The sequence below is a fragment of the Asparagus officinalis genome, chromosome 3 (assembly GCF_001876935.1).
Source record: "Asparagus officinalis chromosome 3, Aspof.V1, whole genome shotgun sequence".
NCBI lineage: Eukaryota > Viridiplantae > Streptophyta > Magnoliopsida > Asparagales > Asparagaceae > Asparagus > Asparagus officinalis.
The window spans coordinates 41752552-41769522 of record NC_033796.1 but is presented as its reverse complement, the minus strand read 5'-3'; the positions used below and the strand labels follow the sequence as shown (position 1 = coordinate 41769522).

At 35.0% G+C, this 16971-nt stretch overlaps 2 protein-coding genes and 1 long non-coding RNA gene across 3 annotated transcripts; 2 read left to right on the top strand and 1 right to left on the bottom strand.

Annotated features, from left to right (window-relative positions):
* LOC109833926 lies at positions 4312 to 6054 on the top strand. Its single transcript, XR_002245384.1, has 3 exons — positions 4312 to 4409; positions 5408 to 5854; positions 5924 to 6054. It is a non-coding gene; the product is annotated as an uncharacterized LOC109833926 (long non-coding RNA).
* On the bottom strand, positions 7874 to 8230 carry LOC109835003 (glycine-rich cell wall structural protein 2-like). Its single transcript, XM_020403006.1, has one exon. The coding sequence runs from the start codon at positions 8228 to 8230 to the stop codon at positions 7874 to 7876; it is 357 nt and encodes a 118-aa protein (XP_020258595.1).
* Positions 8274 to 12985, top strand: LOC109835002. The gene is made up of 7 exons (XM_020403005.1): positions 8274 to 8277; positions 8453 to 8505; positions 10758 to 10887; positions 10969 to 11107; positions 12217 to 12356; positions 12665 to 12795; positions 12869 to 12985. Exons 1-7 carry the CDS (start codon positions 8274 to 8276, stop codon positions 12983 to 12985), a joined length of 714 nt encoding a protein of 237 aa, XP_020258594.1.

Below are 16971 nucleotides of genomic sequence, written 5' to 3'. Positions count from 1 at the left end.
AGGAATTCTATGTTAGTTTTAAAATTTATTTATTTTTATTCTTTATGCTAGTAGATTCGATGAACTCCACTACTCTGGGCTTCATCTACGGATGGACTTGAGCCTGTAAACATCATTAATGAATATGAGAGGAGATAAATTAGATTTAATCACTAAAAACCGGATGAAAATTGTTTGGATAGAGTTCTCTTGAAGTTTTTTATAAGGTTAAGAGGAGAAAGAGCCGTCAAAATTGAGTTCGAGCGAATATGATATAACAGGTCCTGTGTTCGAACTCTTGGATCGCCACTACTTTCTTTTTTTGTGAAATTTTTACATATATACCCAAGCATTGTATATATTTGTAAATACCCCCCCAAAGCATCATTTTACTAATTTCCCCTTCTAAATTGTCTTTTCCATTAAGCTTATGTCTCAAATTGAACGAAGATTTAATGACCAAGAATATTTCTTTAAAAGAATATTTCTTTAAATATTTAGATTTAAAAGAATATTTCTTTAAATATAACCGGTGTTAACCATGGGACCTAATAGTAAATATTGTGATGATTTGAGGGATGTAATAGAAATTTCCATGATTTGAGTGAGTAATTTTGAAATATTGAAGATAGCCAATCGGACTAATTTTGAAACGGGTTAACTTATCATACCAGAACTTATCATACCAGAACTTATCAACTAGGTCCAAACGGGTTAACCTTTTATAATTAAAAGTCAAGGAAAACTAGTAATAATAGTTAGATTTAAAAAGATATTTCTTTAAATATAACCAGTGTTAACCAGGGGACCTAATAATAAATAGGGAAAAATGCTTCCAGCCCCCAAAAGCCAAGTGAACGTGCTTCCCACCCCCAAGACTTGGTCAATGGGTGTTTTACCCCTAAAAATAAAGATTTTGTTCTCTGAGCCCCCAAAACACAAAACCCAAGACATTAAAACATGTGAAGACCATAATACCCTTCTCTCTCTCTTTCTTTTTTTATTAAAATATGATGGGGATTATTTTATTATTTTTGTTTTCTCTCTCTCTTTATCATGATGTACCAAGAGGATAGTTGAAATGATTGATGAGGATTATTTTATTATTTTCGTTTTTTATTATTTTGGTTGTTTGTATTGGGAGGTTGTTAAAGTTACGGGTTGATTGTTAAGGTTACGGGTTGGTTGTTAAGGTTAAGGGTTTGTTGTTAAGGTTATGAATCCTCTCTCTCTCTCTTTCTTTTTTTATTAAAATATGATGGGGATTATTTTATTATTTTTGTTTTCTCTCTCTCTTTATCATGATGTACCAAGAGGATAGTTGAAATGGTTGATGAGGATTATTTTATTATTTTTGTTTTTTATTATTTTGGTTGTTTGTATTGGGAGGTTGTTAAAGTTACGGGTTGATTGTTAAGGTTACGGGTTGGTTGTTAAGGTTAATGGTTTGTTGTTAATGTTATGAATCCTCTCTCTCTCTCTCTCTTTCTTCTTAACAATCAACCCGTAACTTTAACAACCTCCCAATACAAACAACCAAAATAATAAAAAACGAAAATAATAAAATAATCCTCATCAATCATTTCAACTATCCTCTTGGTACATCATGATAAAGAGAGAGAGAGAAAACAAAAATAATAAAATAATCCCCATCATATTTTAATAAAAAAAGAAAGAGAGAGAGAGGATTCACAACCTTAACAACAAACCCTTAACCTTAACAACCAACCCGTAACCTTAACAATCAACCCGTAACTTTAACAACCTCCCAATACAAACAACCAAAATAATAAAAAACGAAAATAATAAAATAATCATCATCAATCATTTCAACTATCCTCTTGGTACATCATGATAAAGAGAGAGAGAAAACAAAAATAATAAAATAATCCCCATCATATTTTAATAAAAAAAGAAAGAGAGAGAGAGAGGATTCATAACCTTAACAACAAACCCTTAACCTTAACAACCAACCCGTAACCTTAACAATCAACCCGTAACTTTAACAACCTCCCAATACAAACAACCAAAATAATAAAAAACGAAAATAATAAAATAATCCTCATCAATCATTTCAACTATCCTCTTGGTACATCATGATAAAGAGAGAGAGAAAACAAAAATAATAAAATAATCCCCATCATATTTTAATAAAAAAAAGAAAGAGAGAGAGAGAGAATTCATAACCTTAACAACAAACCCTTAACCTTAACAACCAACTCGTAACCTTAACAATCAACCCGTAACTTTAACAACCTCCCAATACAAACAACCAAAATAATAAAAAACAAAAATAATAAAATAATCATCATCAATCATTTCAACTATCCTCTTGGTACATCATGATAAAGAGAGAGAGAAAATAAAAATAATAAAATAATCCCCATCATATTTTAATAAAAAAAGAAAGAGAGAGAGAAGGGTATTATGGTCTTCACATGTTTTAATGTCTTGGGTTTTGTGTTTTGGGGGCTCAGAGAATAGATTCTTTATTTTTAGGGGTAAAACGCCCATTGACCAAGTCCTGGAGGTGGGAAACATGTTCACTTGGTTTTTGGGGGCTGGAAGCATTTTTCCCTAATAAATATTATGATGATTTGAGGGATGTAATAGAAATTTTCATGATTTGAGTGAGTAATTTTGAAATATTGAATATAGCCAATCGGACTAATTTTGAAACGGGTTAACTTATCATACCAGAACTTATCGACTAGGTCCAAACGTGTTAACTTTTTATAATTAAAAGTCAAGGAAAACTAGTAATAATAGTTAGATTTAAAAAAAATATTTCTTTAAATATAATCGGTGTTAACTAGGGGACCTAATAGTAAATATTGTAATGATTTGAGGGATGTAATAGAAATTTCCATGATTTGAGTAAGTAATTTTGAAATATTAAAGATAACCAAATGGACTAATTTTGAAACGGGTTAACTTATCATACCAGAACTTATCATACCAGAACTTATCAACTAGGTCCAAACGGGTTAAATTTTTACAATTAAAAGTCAATGGAAAGTAGTAATAATAGTTAGATTTAAAAGAATATTTCTTTAAATATAACCGGTGTTAACCATGGGACCTAATAGTAAAAATTGTGATGATTTGAGGGATGTAATAGAAATTTCCATGATTTGAGTGAGTAATTTTAAAATATTGAAGATAGCCAATCGGACTAATTTTGAAACGGGTTAACTTATCATACCAGAACTTATTAAGTAGGTCCAAACGGGTTAACTTTTTATAATTAAAAGTCAAGGAAAACTAGTAATAATAGTTAGATTTAAAAGAATATTTCTTTAAATATAACTGGTGTTAACCAGTGGACCTAATAGTAAATATTGTGATGATTTGAGGGATGTAATAGAAATTTCCATGATTTGAGTGAGTAATTTTGAAATATTGAAGATAACCAACCGGACTAATTTTTAAACGGGTTAACTTATCATACCAGAACTTATCATACAAGAACTTATCAACTAGGTCCAAACGGGTTAACTTTTTATAATTAAAAGTTAATGAAAACTAGTAATAATAGTTAGATTTAAAAGAATATTTCTTTAAATATAACTGGTGTTAACCAGGGGACCTAATAGTAAATATTGTGATGATTTGAGGGATGTAATAGAAATTCCCCTGATTTGAGTGAGTAATTTTGAAATATTGAAGATAGCCAATCGGACTAATTTTGAAACGGGTTAACTTATCATACCAGAACTTATCAAGTAGGTCCAAACAGGTTAACTTTTTATAATTAAAAGTCAAGGAAAACTAGTAATAATAGTTAGATTTAAAAGAATATTTCTTTAAATATAACCGGTGTTAACCAGGGGACCTAATAGTAAATATTGTGATGATTTGAGGGATGTAATAGAAATTTTCATGATTTGAGTGAGTAATTTTAAAATATTGAAGATAGCCAACCGGACTAATTTTTAAACGGGTTAACTTATCATACCAGAACTTATCATACAAGAACTTATCAACTAGGTCCAAACGAGTTAACTTTTTATAATTAAAAGTCAAGGAAAACTAGTAATAATAGTTAGATTTAAAAGAATATTTCTTTAAATATAACCGGTGTTAACCAGGGGACCTAATAGTAAATATTGTGATGATTTGAGGGATGCAATAGAAATTTCTATGATTTGAGTAATTTTGAAATATTAAAGATAGGCAATCGGACTAATTTTGAAATATTGAAGATTTTAGGGACTAATTTTGAAATAATCTAATCATTAACTCTAAATAAGTGGATGTAAAAGAAAAATTGATAAGAATAGTTAGATTTTAGGGTTGCAATAGCAATTTCTATGAGATTTCCCTCCCGACGACCTGCCTCCCTCGACCGCACGGCGCCCTCGACGACCCGCCGCCGCACGCCGCCCTCGACCAACCAACCCGCCGCCCTCGACCAGCCGCTTAGAGAGGTATTTTCATATTTTAATTACCCAAACCCTCAGCCGCTTAGAGAGGCATCCATGAAAGAAGTACAAAATATCCCTGCAAAAATGAAAATTACCTAATTTAGCGACAAAATCACTGGTATGCACAATGTGATAGATAAATAGAGTTTAAGGTTACCCAATTGTTGACAACATTGCCAACTATGATTGCACATGTCGAAACTTCTGATAGCAACAGAAGAAGAGGCGGAAATTTGCTCGCATTCTTAGATGGATTCTCCATCTTTCTTGCCTGAATGAGCCTCAACTCAGCCTGGCTGATGATGGGGAGACTAGTTTCATGGGATTAATTTGCTCGCATTCTTAGATGGATTATCCATCTTTCAAAACGCTTAAAAGATTTATGGGATTAATTTCAAAACCAGAAGATTTGGGAGACTAGTTTCAAAACATAAAATATTTTGGATGACTAATGTTGGAAAAAAAAACCTTTACCTACATATGCCTCTTGGTTAAATAGACGCTCCCACTTTGTCTTTTTCAAAAAGATTTAGCGACCGGTGTTACTTTTTGATAATAAAAAAAGTTGATAATATCCTTGTTTAAATAGAAATTCCTACTCTCTGTCTTCTTCAAGAAGTCTAGGTTTTGAAAGATCTAAATCTTTCACATGACAATCACATGTTAGTAGTGGATTCGGATTAGGACTGAAATAGTTTGGTTAGGGTACTGGACTTTTTTTGAATGATTTTAACTTTTGAATGGATTATTGGAGTTAAATATTAACAACCATAATTATTCTTTAATGAAAAACATAATTACTATTTAATTAATAGTTTTCTATAATTACAATTTATGATTAAATTTTTACTACTGATTTTTTTATTTGGTACAACAATGGCCATTATAGAAGAGTAATTTAATTTGTTTGATTATTTGTTCAATCAACTAAAATAAAGACTATTAAACTTATGACGATTTAAGAGATATTAAATTAATTAATAAGTTTTCCTATTATAAAGATGAGAGAAGTTCCTGATAAGTCATGGATTGATATTCCTATATTGAAAAGAAGAGCGAAAGGTGATACTCGATATCGAGACGGATGGGAAGCATTCCTTGAATATGCATATGCTAATCCGAGGAAGATAGAGAACGATGTAGAGGGAAATGACAAAAAAGGTGGAGAAAATTTGGAATTTAATATGTGATTAGTTTCCTAGGAAGATAGAAAACTGATTTCATATGATTAATTTGGAATTTAATATGCTAATCCGAGGAAGATAGAAAAGTGATTTCATGTGATTAGTTTCCTGCATGCACAGAGATCCGCCCAGCCGTGTCAGGCGAAAGTCCCACTCCCCGTCGTGAGAGTCCCGTGAGAAGTGTCTTATGCCGGGCAGCAGTAGCTCCGACCATTCCTCCCTCTTGAGATCGAACTGGGATATTGCCTCGTTGTCGTTGTGCAGGTCACCGACAGCCAGCCGCCATGTAAAAATACCTGGCAGGAAATGGACGGCTTCGTCGACGACGTGCAGGTCACCGACAGCCAGCCGCCATGTAAAAATACCTGGCAGGAAATGGACGGCTTCGTCGACGACGACCCAACTCTCGTCATGAATCCAAAAGGGGGGCCCTCCTTGATCTCCCTCCATCTCCCTGACCCAAGTGTGAAGACCTCACTTCTTCTGATTGGGTGCTGGAGACTGAAGAAAGGAGACACACCGAACACACAGAGCACCTTGTATTCCCCTGTAGAAGGAAGGTAAGCGAATGTCACCGCGCGGCCGCCTTGCCCAGGAAACCCCGAAGATTTCCTGGGCAGAGCGATCTGCACCTCGGTCACAGGGTTCCGGATGTAGATGTCGTCGGGATCGTACATGCAGACGAGGTCGAGTTTGTTCACGGTCGACTAGGGTTTTTCCTCCTCCTCCTCCTCGCTTATTGTAGTAGTCTAGCACGTGAAAGTGGGTTCGGCGGTATCCCCCACCGTTGCTTTCGGAGGTCGCCACGAGGAGAGGGTTCCGTTCGGATCGGCGGCGGTGGGACGATTTGAAGGAGGGGCTGGAGATGAGGGAGAGCCATGATTTGGACACCAGTTTGAGGCGCGAGAGGGTCTTTACGGGGAGGAGGATGTCGGAGACTACGTCGAGAGGGAGGGACGACGGGTTCGACGAGGATAATTCGTTGTTGATTTCAGAGGAGGCGGCCATGTTAGTTAGATAGATAGATCGATAGATTGATGGGGTATATAAGGACCAGCCAGATGAGCCCCAGGAGAAGGACTCCTAGTGCAAACGAAATTCTCCCGCTTTGAATTAAATAAAAATCCAGTTTGTAGCTCTAGTCAGAATAGGAGAACAAATATTCGATCATCGTCAAGCCGATCAGAGCATCTAGCTATAATAACTCTGGAAAAAGCAAATCTTATGGAAAATAGGATTCCCTATAATCAACTCATGATAAAAATGGCTAATTAATTACCAGATTACGTCACAAGTTAGACTTGAAGCTGTTATGCTGGGGGATTAAGTGGAATAAAAGAAGTTCAAAGCGGGGCCTATGTAAGGGATTTGTCCGTGCTTTGATATCGCTGCATATAGGTCTTTTTTAATATTAGTGGGGTGGGTGTGGGTTCTCAAATCAACCCGAACTCGAACTCGTAGCTGAAATAAAGCCTCAGATAGGGGTGGCAAACGGGTCACGTATGGTCATAGTTGACCTGATCCGTATAAGTGTGACCTGACCCGACCCAACCAGTTTAATAAATGGGTCAATGTAACCACAATAATCAACAGTTCAAAAGAAAAACGACTAGTGTTTCTTTCTTCTCATTCGTTCCCTCGTTTTCTTCGGTTTTCTCATATTGTTTTGCATATAAACCCCTCAAAAATCTAGCAAATGTTGTTGCAATAAGTAACGCAACATATATGTTCATGTTTATTATGAAATATTTATAGCAGCTTTTCTTCTGAAAAGGAAGTATACCAAATAGTGTAAGATATTTATTCAAATTCAGCGACAAAACAATCGACACAGAAACTATACAATTTCAACTGAAACAAATTAGGAAAGATTGCTTAATCGATGATGTGACATTGATTTTTATATTTTAAATTCTTCCTGAGAATTTACAATATCTATTACAACTGATTAACCCAAGTTTTTACCACATTTTTTTGTCGAATAATATGTTCACCGACCTTCTTTATTTGAAAATGTAAATTCCACCACAGTATTTTCTTCTGGGGCACTATTTTAATTAAGTCAAAAAAATAAGTAAAATATGTTATGTAAAATGTGGAAAAAAACAAAAAACATGAAGAATAAATTTGACAAATAAAGCAACACCACCATTAAAAAAAACCCAAATATAATCGCCCGTCGGCAACAGATCCCAAATTGCCCCAAATCCCACCCTCTGTCTCTCTAAAATCCATCATCTCTCTCTCTTATATAAAAAAAACCCTAGACCCATGGCCGAAACCTCAAACCCAGACACCAACTCCGACGATCCCCAGCCCTCCGCCACCGTCACCGTCGCCGCCTCCTCCAACGCCCATCCCCCTCCCTAGACCCTGACCCTGACCGTAGCCCTCCCCATCCAGAACCCCTCCCCGAACCCAAACTCTAACCCTAGCGACAGCTGGAGCGACGGCGCCACCTCCGCCCTCATCGACGCCTGGGGCGAGCGCTACCTCCACCTCCGCCGCGACAACCTCAAGCAGCCCCACTGGCAGGAGGTCGCCGACGCCGTCTCCGCCCGCGAGAACTACACGAAAGCGCGCAAATCCATGGTTATTCGGGTGGTAAATTTGGGTTGACCCGTTTATGACCCGACCCATGTAATTCAACCCATACCCATTATAAACGGATCGGGCCGGGTTGATGGGTCGGGAAAATTGCCACTTAGATCAAGAAAGCTGAAGGAAGAATAAAGAGAAGATGAGGAATATATTTCTCTACGTTTCATTTCAGGTCTCTTAATTTTTTTGATGCTTGATTCTTTGTATTGTTTGCTCGTTTGATATTCTAATCTGACTAACATTATTTTCTTATCTTAAAAGTTACACACTTGCAAGGTTTCAAGTTGCCGTCGAGAAGCAAGCCTGTACAATCGGTTAGTCATCTTCAACATATATCATTATTAATGATGCCATTTCGTATGTTTTTATAATACATTAAATGTGTTTATGTTGCATATTACAGTGTTTATGAAATCCGATATGAGACCCAAATATTTTTCGACATATCATTGATATATCCCCTTAAATAGTGTAGCCCTGTAGGCAAGAAATTTGAATCAAATTTCATGTGATGCTTACTAGCTTGAATCTGTGATTCATAACTTTTCCCTTATGGGAGAATGAGTACATGATGAGCATGATGACTCTGTATAGGCAGTAGGTGTATATTTTGAAAGTTAAGTCATTGCCCCGTCATATGGGATAATTCACTAGCATTCCTAGAAGCTGCTGGATTTATGTTTTATCTTAGTCTTTTGTTGTAAATTTTTGTTGGAGATATTGTTTTAGGTTTTGTTTTGATTCCAAACTTGTGTTCTCCTGGTCTTTAAGTTAGAACCACAAACATAGTGTATTACTCTTTTTACACTACTATTTCCTGCATATTGTGAAATAGCAAGAAGACAAGGGTTTTCCATGTGGGGCATTTTGGTCTATGCGCATGATTTTCACGTGCACAGTTTTTTAATCTAATGGTGTTTGTCGAATGGTTTTCTGAAAATCTTAAGGGGAGTTGAGTGTCATTTCTAAAGTTTAGGAGAGTTATCTAAAAATGGCTGATTTTCACGTGCACAGTTTTTTTAATCTAATGGTGTTAGTCGGATGGTTTTCTGACAATCTATATATACCATATCTCTTCTATTTCAATTTTAAAGTCCCTCCTCCCTCACTCTCTTCCTTCCTACCTCCCTCCCATCTGCCTGCCATCTCCCTCAAAATGAAGAAGTCTAATAACATCAGTAAATTACTGAAGTCTCGAGAGATTGGTTGTAGACTTTGTCGTTCATCTTTCGGATTCAAAGATATTTGATTGAAGGTTAGAAATTTTAAATTTTCGTGATAATACTTCATAATAGGTTCTATAAAAAACTTTTCATACAAAGTATGGTCCATTTTAAGATATCTGTTCTTCTTTCTTTAAATTCTAAGTGAATATATATCGATAAAGTTCATAACTTAGGTTTCATTGGATTTTCTTTTGTTCCCCTGCTCCAAGTTCTTTTACAATTGTTTGCAATTCTTGAAAAATTCTTTCTTTTGTTCCCCTCCTCCCAAGTTCTTTTACAATTGGTAGCAGTTCTTGAAATATTCAAGAAACTGAAAATTTCTTCCATGCATTGAAGGGAATTTTCAGAAACTTTCATTTAGATTTTTTATGAAATAAGAAACATCTTTTAAAAGGACATGAAATGAAACTATCTGATATAAACAGAAACGCAAAAGGATGCTGATGTGAGAGAAGTTAATGTGAATATGCTTCTGTTGAACTCTCTTCATATTGCTAGCTTTAGATATTTTTTTATTTGGCATTTTTTGGGTATTTCTTTTTTTTCAAGGAGGGAGAGGTTTTAATAAAATTTACCCTATATATACATCCTTCCTTCAATTTTAATTTTAAAGTTCCTCTCTCTCTCCCCCTCCCCCCTTCTCCCTCTCTCTCCCTCCCTTCCTCCCATCAGTTTATCATCTCCTTACTCCCCAAGAAAAAAAGAAAAAAAATGAAGAAATCTAATAACATTAGTGACTTACTGAAGTCTCGAAAGATTGACCACAGACTTTTTAGGTTGTCTTTCAGGTTCAATGACATAAGATTATAGGTTAGGACTTTCAAATGTTCTGGATCATACTTCATAATAGGTTTTCTTCTTTCTTTAAATATGCATTATTTATCGCTTGATAAATCAAGAAAGTGGAAATTCTTCCCTCTGAGTGAATAACTTAATTTACTAAAATTTCTTTTGCTTTCCCCATTCTATATTCTCTTACAATAGGATTCTTGAAAATTCAATAAACTGAATTTTTTTTCCATGTTACAGGCCAAGGATTAAAGTGAATTTTCAGAAACCTATGACATGAGGAACATCTTTTAAAAACTGGACATGTAATTTAACAATTTGATATGAATAAAAATGCAAAAATGTACTGATATTAGAAAACAGAATGCAAATTTGCTTCTGTTAAACAGCGACAATTATATTTCTATTGGGCATTATTTCCCCCTCTTAAAATGATATCAAGAATGCCTTAGTATTGGATTTTGTTGTTGTTTCTTCCCCTTTAAATGTTGGGTCGCTTGCAAAGATGCCTTGTTTTATATCTCTCTACATTTCTTATTTGTACTTTGGAGGAAATTAAACCCTTTGCTGGAGTGATTGACGACAATGATCATGTGGAGGATTATGTTTCCAAACTCCTAGTGGTGAAGGGCATCGCTTTTGCCATCTCAGGTCATGGTTATTGTGCAGCTTTTGATACAGGTAATTCATTTATATGTTTATATGTTCACATCTGTTTATCTTAGCATAAGCTTATGGTATGTATCTCTATTGTGTTAACAGTGAAAAAATCTAGGTTCTGTTTCCTTAATAATTCCCAAAACGAGAAGATTCGAAAAATATTCTACAACATTAACGACGAATCATTGCTTGTTGTAGCAGAGTATACTTCCAACACAAAATGTTGGTCCTTGCCAATGATGTAAGACATATTTACACACTTTGGAATTTCAATTCTCTTTAATTATCTATTGTGTTTTGTTTACTAGAAAATCATATTATAGATATAACTCCACATTATGTAGATAATGCAACATATTTTGCTTTTTTGTTTGTTGTGATTTTGTTAACAAAGTTTCTTTAAAATGGCTTTTTGTTCATTTTATAGTAAAGATTATTTTAATGAGTTGTTGATTCAAAAATGGGGGAAGGCATATGAATATAATAATTACTGGTTGGAATAACATACATGCTATAACATTCTAGCGCTAGCACAAAATAATTAGTAATTTCTTGAACTGTTACTAGATTATTACATCTTCCTTGCCTTGTATGAAATGTGAATGTAGTGTAGGGGAAATGTTGTTTACAAAACTGAATGTCCACTTCTTTGAGTTCAAATAAATGGTGGCCCAAAAGGATTTTTATATCAATGAAGTTGGCATTTGCATAAGTCCTACACTTGATAATTGATTTTTAATATGTATTTGTTTCACATTTACAATCTATAATCATACTCTACATACAAGGTGGAGTAAAGGCTTTTGATGCTTAAGTCAAACGTATTTTATAGCCATTAAGTTGACAAACACACAATATTTGGTTATTTGGTGGCGACTCATTTTCTAAATGAGCAACTAAAATATAGAGTGATGAGACACACCCCTGCCAATACGATTAGATATATGTATATATTCTTTACATTATTAGTATATAGTCATACAAGGTGGAATCAGAGTTTTGGTTTCGCTTGGTTTCGCTGTTCAATCAAGATGCTCTTCATATGAACTTTTGTGTATTTTAATCTAAATAAAAGTAGGATTATGTTATACATTGTTTCCAACAAAAGTTTAAACCACTTACAACATAGATTCACTTGTGTACTGTGTGAATCCGCATAGTTTGTATTACATATAAAAGATATTTGTGACATGATACCACAGTTTTATACTCTGTATAACTAGTATAAAATTAGTAAATATTCCCCTTGAAGCTGCACCACAGAGGCGAAAACTTGACGGTACATTCTATTTTTTACTTAATTTCTACATTTTAGTGAGTACATGATCCCTAGTCATGTCTTTGTATCAGACACATACGAAGAGACACGTACGAAGAAACTCTCCTCAGGAAAGATTTGAAGTGTTCTCCTCAATACAGATCTATTATTCTCTGCATGTGTTCTTTGAAGCTGTCAGCAACAAAGCAGTTATATTATCAGAACCCGAGGCGTAAGCAATCTGTGATATTCAATTTACTTATGTAACATTTTTCTGCAATCACGTAATTCCAATGTTTTTAGTTCTTGCATTATTGTTAAAGTCTTTGATTTGAAGTCACATGCATATGTGTATTAGACACCTGCAACATTGGATTCAAACTTGACCATCTGGTAAATAAACCTACGTTGTCAAGAATGTTTTTAATGTTTGGTCAAAGCTAAGGTCTAGAATTTTCTTCACTTTTGTGCTCTATGGCAGTTTTGTGGCTCTTGTTAAAATATCTCAATCCAACACCAATCTTTCTACATGTAACATAGTCTCGGGTGATAATGGGGATGAACTGGCAGAATTCACCTATGAATTATCCTTTGAAGATATAAGACTCGTGATCTCTTCAACGGAGAAGGTGTTGCTCGTTGATCATCGCTTTTGTCTACACATTTTGGATGTGAGCCTTTTAAACTATCTCCTCTCTCTAATTTTTCATTGTTTCAATTTTAACTCACTGTTTCTTAATGCAGTTAAAGAGGTGTGAAAGACAATATAGACCTGAAGTATACTTGCCTTTCATGGATACAATCATAATGTCGGAAAAGGACATGTTTTTTGTCCTAAGAGGGAGGGAAGTCCAAGCATGAGATTCAAAACAGTCCATTCTGACGGGATTCGCTGACCACTTGGTCGTCGACTATAGGTACTTTTATTATGAGGCATTTGTCGCGGAGGATATGCTTATCCTATCCCATTGCTGCCCGAAACACTGTTGTAATATGTGTCGATCAAGTATATTGTGAGTTTGGTACCCTCTTGAATGTCTGACTTTTAGGATAACCACTAGAAAGAATGCAATTTAGCAAGAGAGAAAATGCAATTTAGACATTCAAGAGAGAATGTAATTCAACAAGTAAATAAAAACAGAGGAGAAGGGTTTGGTACCCCAAAATTCACTATATACCTGATCAACACATATTACAACAGTGTTTCGGGCAGCAATGAGATAGGATAAAAATATCCTCCTTGACAAATGTCTCATAATAAAAGTACCTATAGTCGACGACCAAGTGGTCAGCGAATCCTGTCATAATAGACCGTTCTGAATCCCATGCTTGGACTTCCCTCCCTCTTAGGCCTAAAAACATGTTCTTTTTCGACATTAGGATTGTATTCGTTAAAGGCAAGTATACTTCAGGTCTGTATTGTCCTTCACACCTCTTTAACTGCATTAAGAAACAGTGAGTTAAAATTGAAACAGTGAAAAATTAGAGAGGAGAGTTTAAAAGGCTCACATCCAAAATGTGTAGACAACATCGATGATCAACGAGCAACACCTTCTCCGTTGAAGGGATCATGAGTCTTATATCTTCAAAGGGTAATTCATAGGTGAATTCTGCCAGTTCATCCCCATTATCACCCGAGACTATTACATGTAGAAAGATTGGTGTTGGATTGAGATATTTTAACAAGAGTCCCAGAACTGTCATAGAGCACAAAAGTGAAGAAAATTCTAGACCTTAGCTTTGACCAAACATTAAAAACATTCTTGACAACATAGGTTTATTTACCAGATGGTCAGGTTTGAATCCAATGTTGCAGGTGTCTGACACACATATGCATATGACTTCAAATCAAAGACTTTAACAATAATGTAAGAACTAAGAACATTGGAATTACGTGATTGCAGAAAAATGTTACATAAGTAAATTGAATATCACAGATTGCTTACGCCTCGAGTTCTGATAATATAACTGCTTTGTTGCTGGCAGCTTCAAAGAACACATGCAGAGAATATTGGATCTGTATTGAGGAGAACACTTCAAATCTTTTCTGAGGAGAGTTTCTTCTTATGTGTCTGATACAAAGACACGACTAGGGATCATTTACTCACTAAAATGTAGAAATTGAGTAAAAAATTAGAATGTACCGTCAAGGTTCCACCTCTGTGGTGCAGCTTCGAGGGGAATATTTACTGATTTTATACTAGTTGTACAGAGTATAAAACTGTGGTATCATGTCACAAATATCTTTTATATGTAATACAAACTATGCGGATTTACACAGTACACAAGTGAATCTATGTTGTAAGTGGTTTAAACTATTGTTGGAAACAATGTACAACATAATCCTACTTTTATTTAGATTAAAATACACAAAAGTTCATATGAAGAGCATCTTGATTGAACAGTGAAACCAAAACTCTGATTCCGCCTTGTACGACTATATACTCATAATGTAAAGAATATATACATATATCTTATCACATTGGCAGGGGTGTGTCTCATCACTCTATATTTTTGTTGCTCATTTAGAAAATGCGTCGCCACCAAATAACCAAATATTGTGTGTTTGTCAACTTAATGGCTATAAAATACGTTTGACTTAAGCATCAAAAACCTTTACTCCACCTTGTATGTAGAGTATGATTATAGATTGTAAATGTGAAACAAATACATATTAAAAATCAATTATCAAGTGTGGGACTTATGCAAATGCCAACTTCATTGATATAAAAATCCTTTTGGGCCACCATTTATTTGAACTCAAAGAAGTGGACATTCGGTTTTGTAAACAACATTTTCCTACACTACATTCACATTTCATACAAGGCAAGGAAGATGTAATAATCTAGTAACAGTTCAAGAAATTAGTAATTATTCTGTGCTAGCGCTAGAATGTTATAGCATGTATTCCAACCAGTAATTATTATATTCATATGCCTTCTCCCATTTTTGAATCAATAGCTCATTAAAATAATCCCTACTATAAAATGAACAGAAAGCCATTTTAAAGAAACTTTGTTAACAAAATCACACTAAACAAAAAAGCAAAATATGTTACATTATCTACATAATGTGGAGTTAAATGTATAATATGATTTTCTAGTAAACAAAACACAATAGACAATTAAAAAGAATTGGAAATTCCAAAGTGTGTAAATATGTCTTACATCATCGGCAAGGACCAACATCTTGTGTTGGAAGTATACTCTGCTACAACAAGCAAATGATTCATCGTTAATGTTGTAAAATATTTTTCGAATCTTCTCGTTTTGGGAATTATTTGGGAAACATAACCTAGATTTTTTCAGTGTTAACACAATAGAGATACATACCATAAGCTCATGCTAAGATAAACATATGCGAACATATAAATGAATTACCTGTATCAAAAACTGCAATATAACCATGACCTGAGATGGTGAAAGCGATGCCCTTCACCACCATGAGTTTGGAAACATAATCCTCCACATGACCATTGCCCTCAAGAAATGTAGAGAGATATAAAACAAGGCATCTTTGCAAGCGACCCAACATTTAAAGGGGAAGAAACAACAACAAAATCCAATACTAAGGCATTCTTGATATCATTTTAAGAGGGGGAAATAATGCCCAATAGAAATATATTTGTCGCTGTTTAACAAAAGCAAATTTGCATTCTGTTTTCTAATATCAGTACCTTTTTGCATTTTTATTCATATCAAATTGTTACATTACATGTCCAGGTTTTAAAAGATGTTCCTTATGTCAAAGTTTTCTGAAAATTCACTTTAATCCTTGGCCCGTAACATGGATATTTTTTTCAGTTTCTTGAATTTTCAAGAAACCTATTGTAAGAGAATATTGAACGGGGGAAGCAAAAGAAACTTTAGTAAATTAAGTTATTCACTCAGATGGAAGAATTTTCCACTTTCTTGATTTTTCAAGCGATAAATAATTTACATTCAAAGATAGAAGAAAACCTATTGTGAAGTATGATCCAGAACATTTGAAAGTCCTAACCTGTAATATTATGTCATTGAACCTGAAAGACAACCTAAAAAGTCTGTGGCCAATCTCTCTGAGACTTCAGTAAGTCACTAATGTTATTAGATCTCTTCTTTTTTTTCTTGGGGAGTAAGGAGATGGTAAACTGATGGAAGGGAGGGAGAGAGGAAGGGAGAAGGGGGGGGGGGGGGGGGGGCACTTTAAAATTGAAATTGAAGAAAGGATATATATATCTGAAGCTACCAATGTAAAGAGGGTTCAACAGGAGCATGGTCACATTAACTTCTCTCATATAAGCATCCTTTTGCGTTTCTATATATCAGATAGTTTCATTGCATGTATTCTTAAAAGATGTTTCTTATTTCATAAAAAATCTAAACGAAAGTTTATGAAAATTCCCTTCAATCCCTGGCCCGTAACATGGAAGAAATTTTAGTTTCTTGAATATTTCAAAAACTGCTACCAATTGTAAAAGAACTTGGAGCAGGCCCGCCACTTCCTCCTCGCCTCGCTCCCCGCTCAGCAGGCCCTTGACCGCGTTGAGGAGGTCAGCGCCCTCGCCCGTTGCTGCGATCAGTAAGCTAAATCCATCTCATCTCTTCATGTAGATCTAGATCTAGTTTAGTCAGCGCCTCTTTGAGATCATTTGACGTCAGCTCTTGGATCGCACGATGCCTGGTTTTGGGAATTGTTGTATAGCGATCCTCGTATGAATGTGGGTATTGTCACGCTATCGTGAAAGATGAATTCGATACTGTTGAGTGTCCCTTGAAGTTTGGTTAGAAAATGGGTTGTGCCTTCGATTTTGATGTAGAAGAATTTGATCTGTATGGAAGTGGACAAATGCTTGGATATTATGGTAG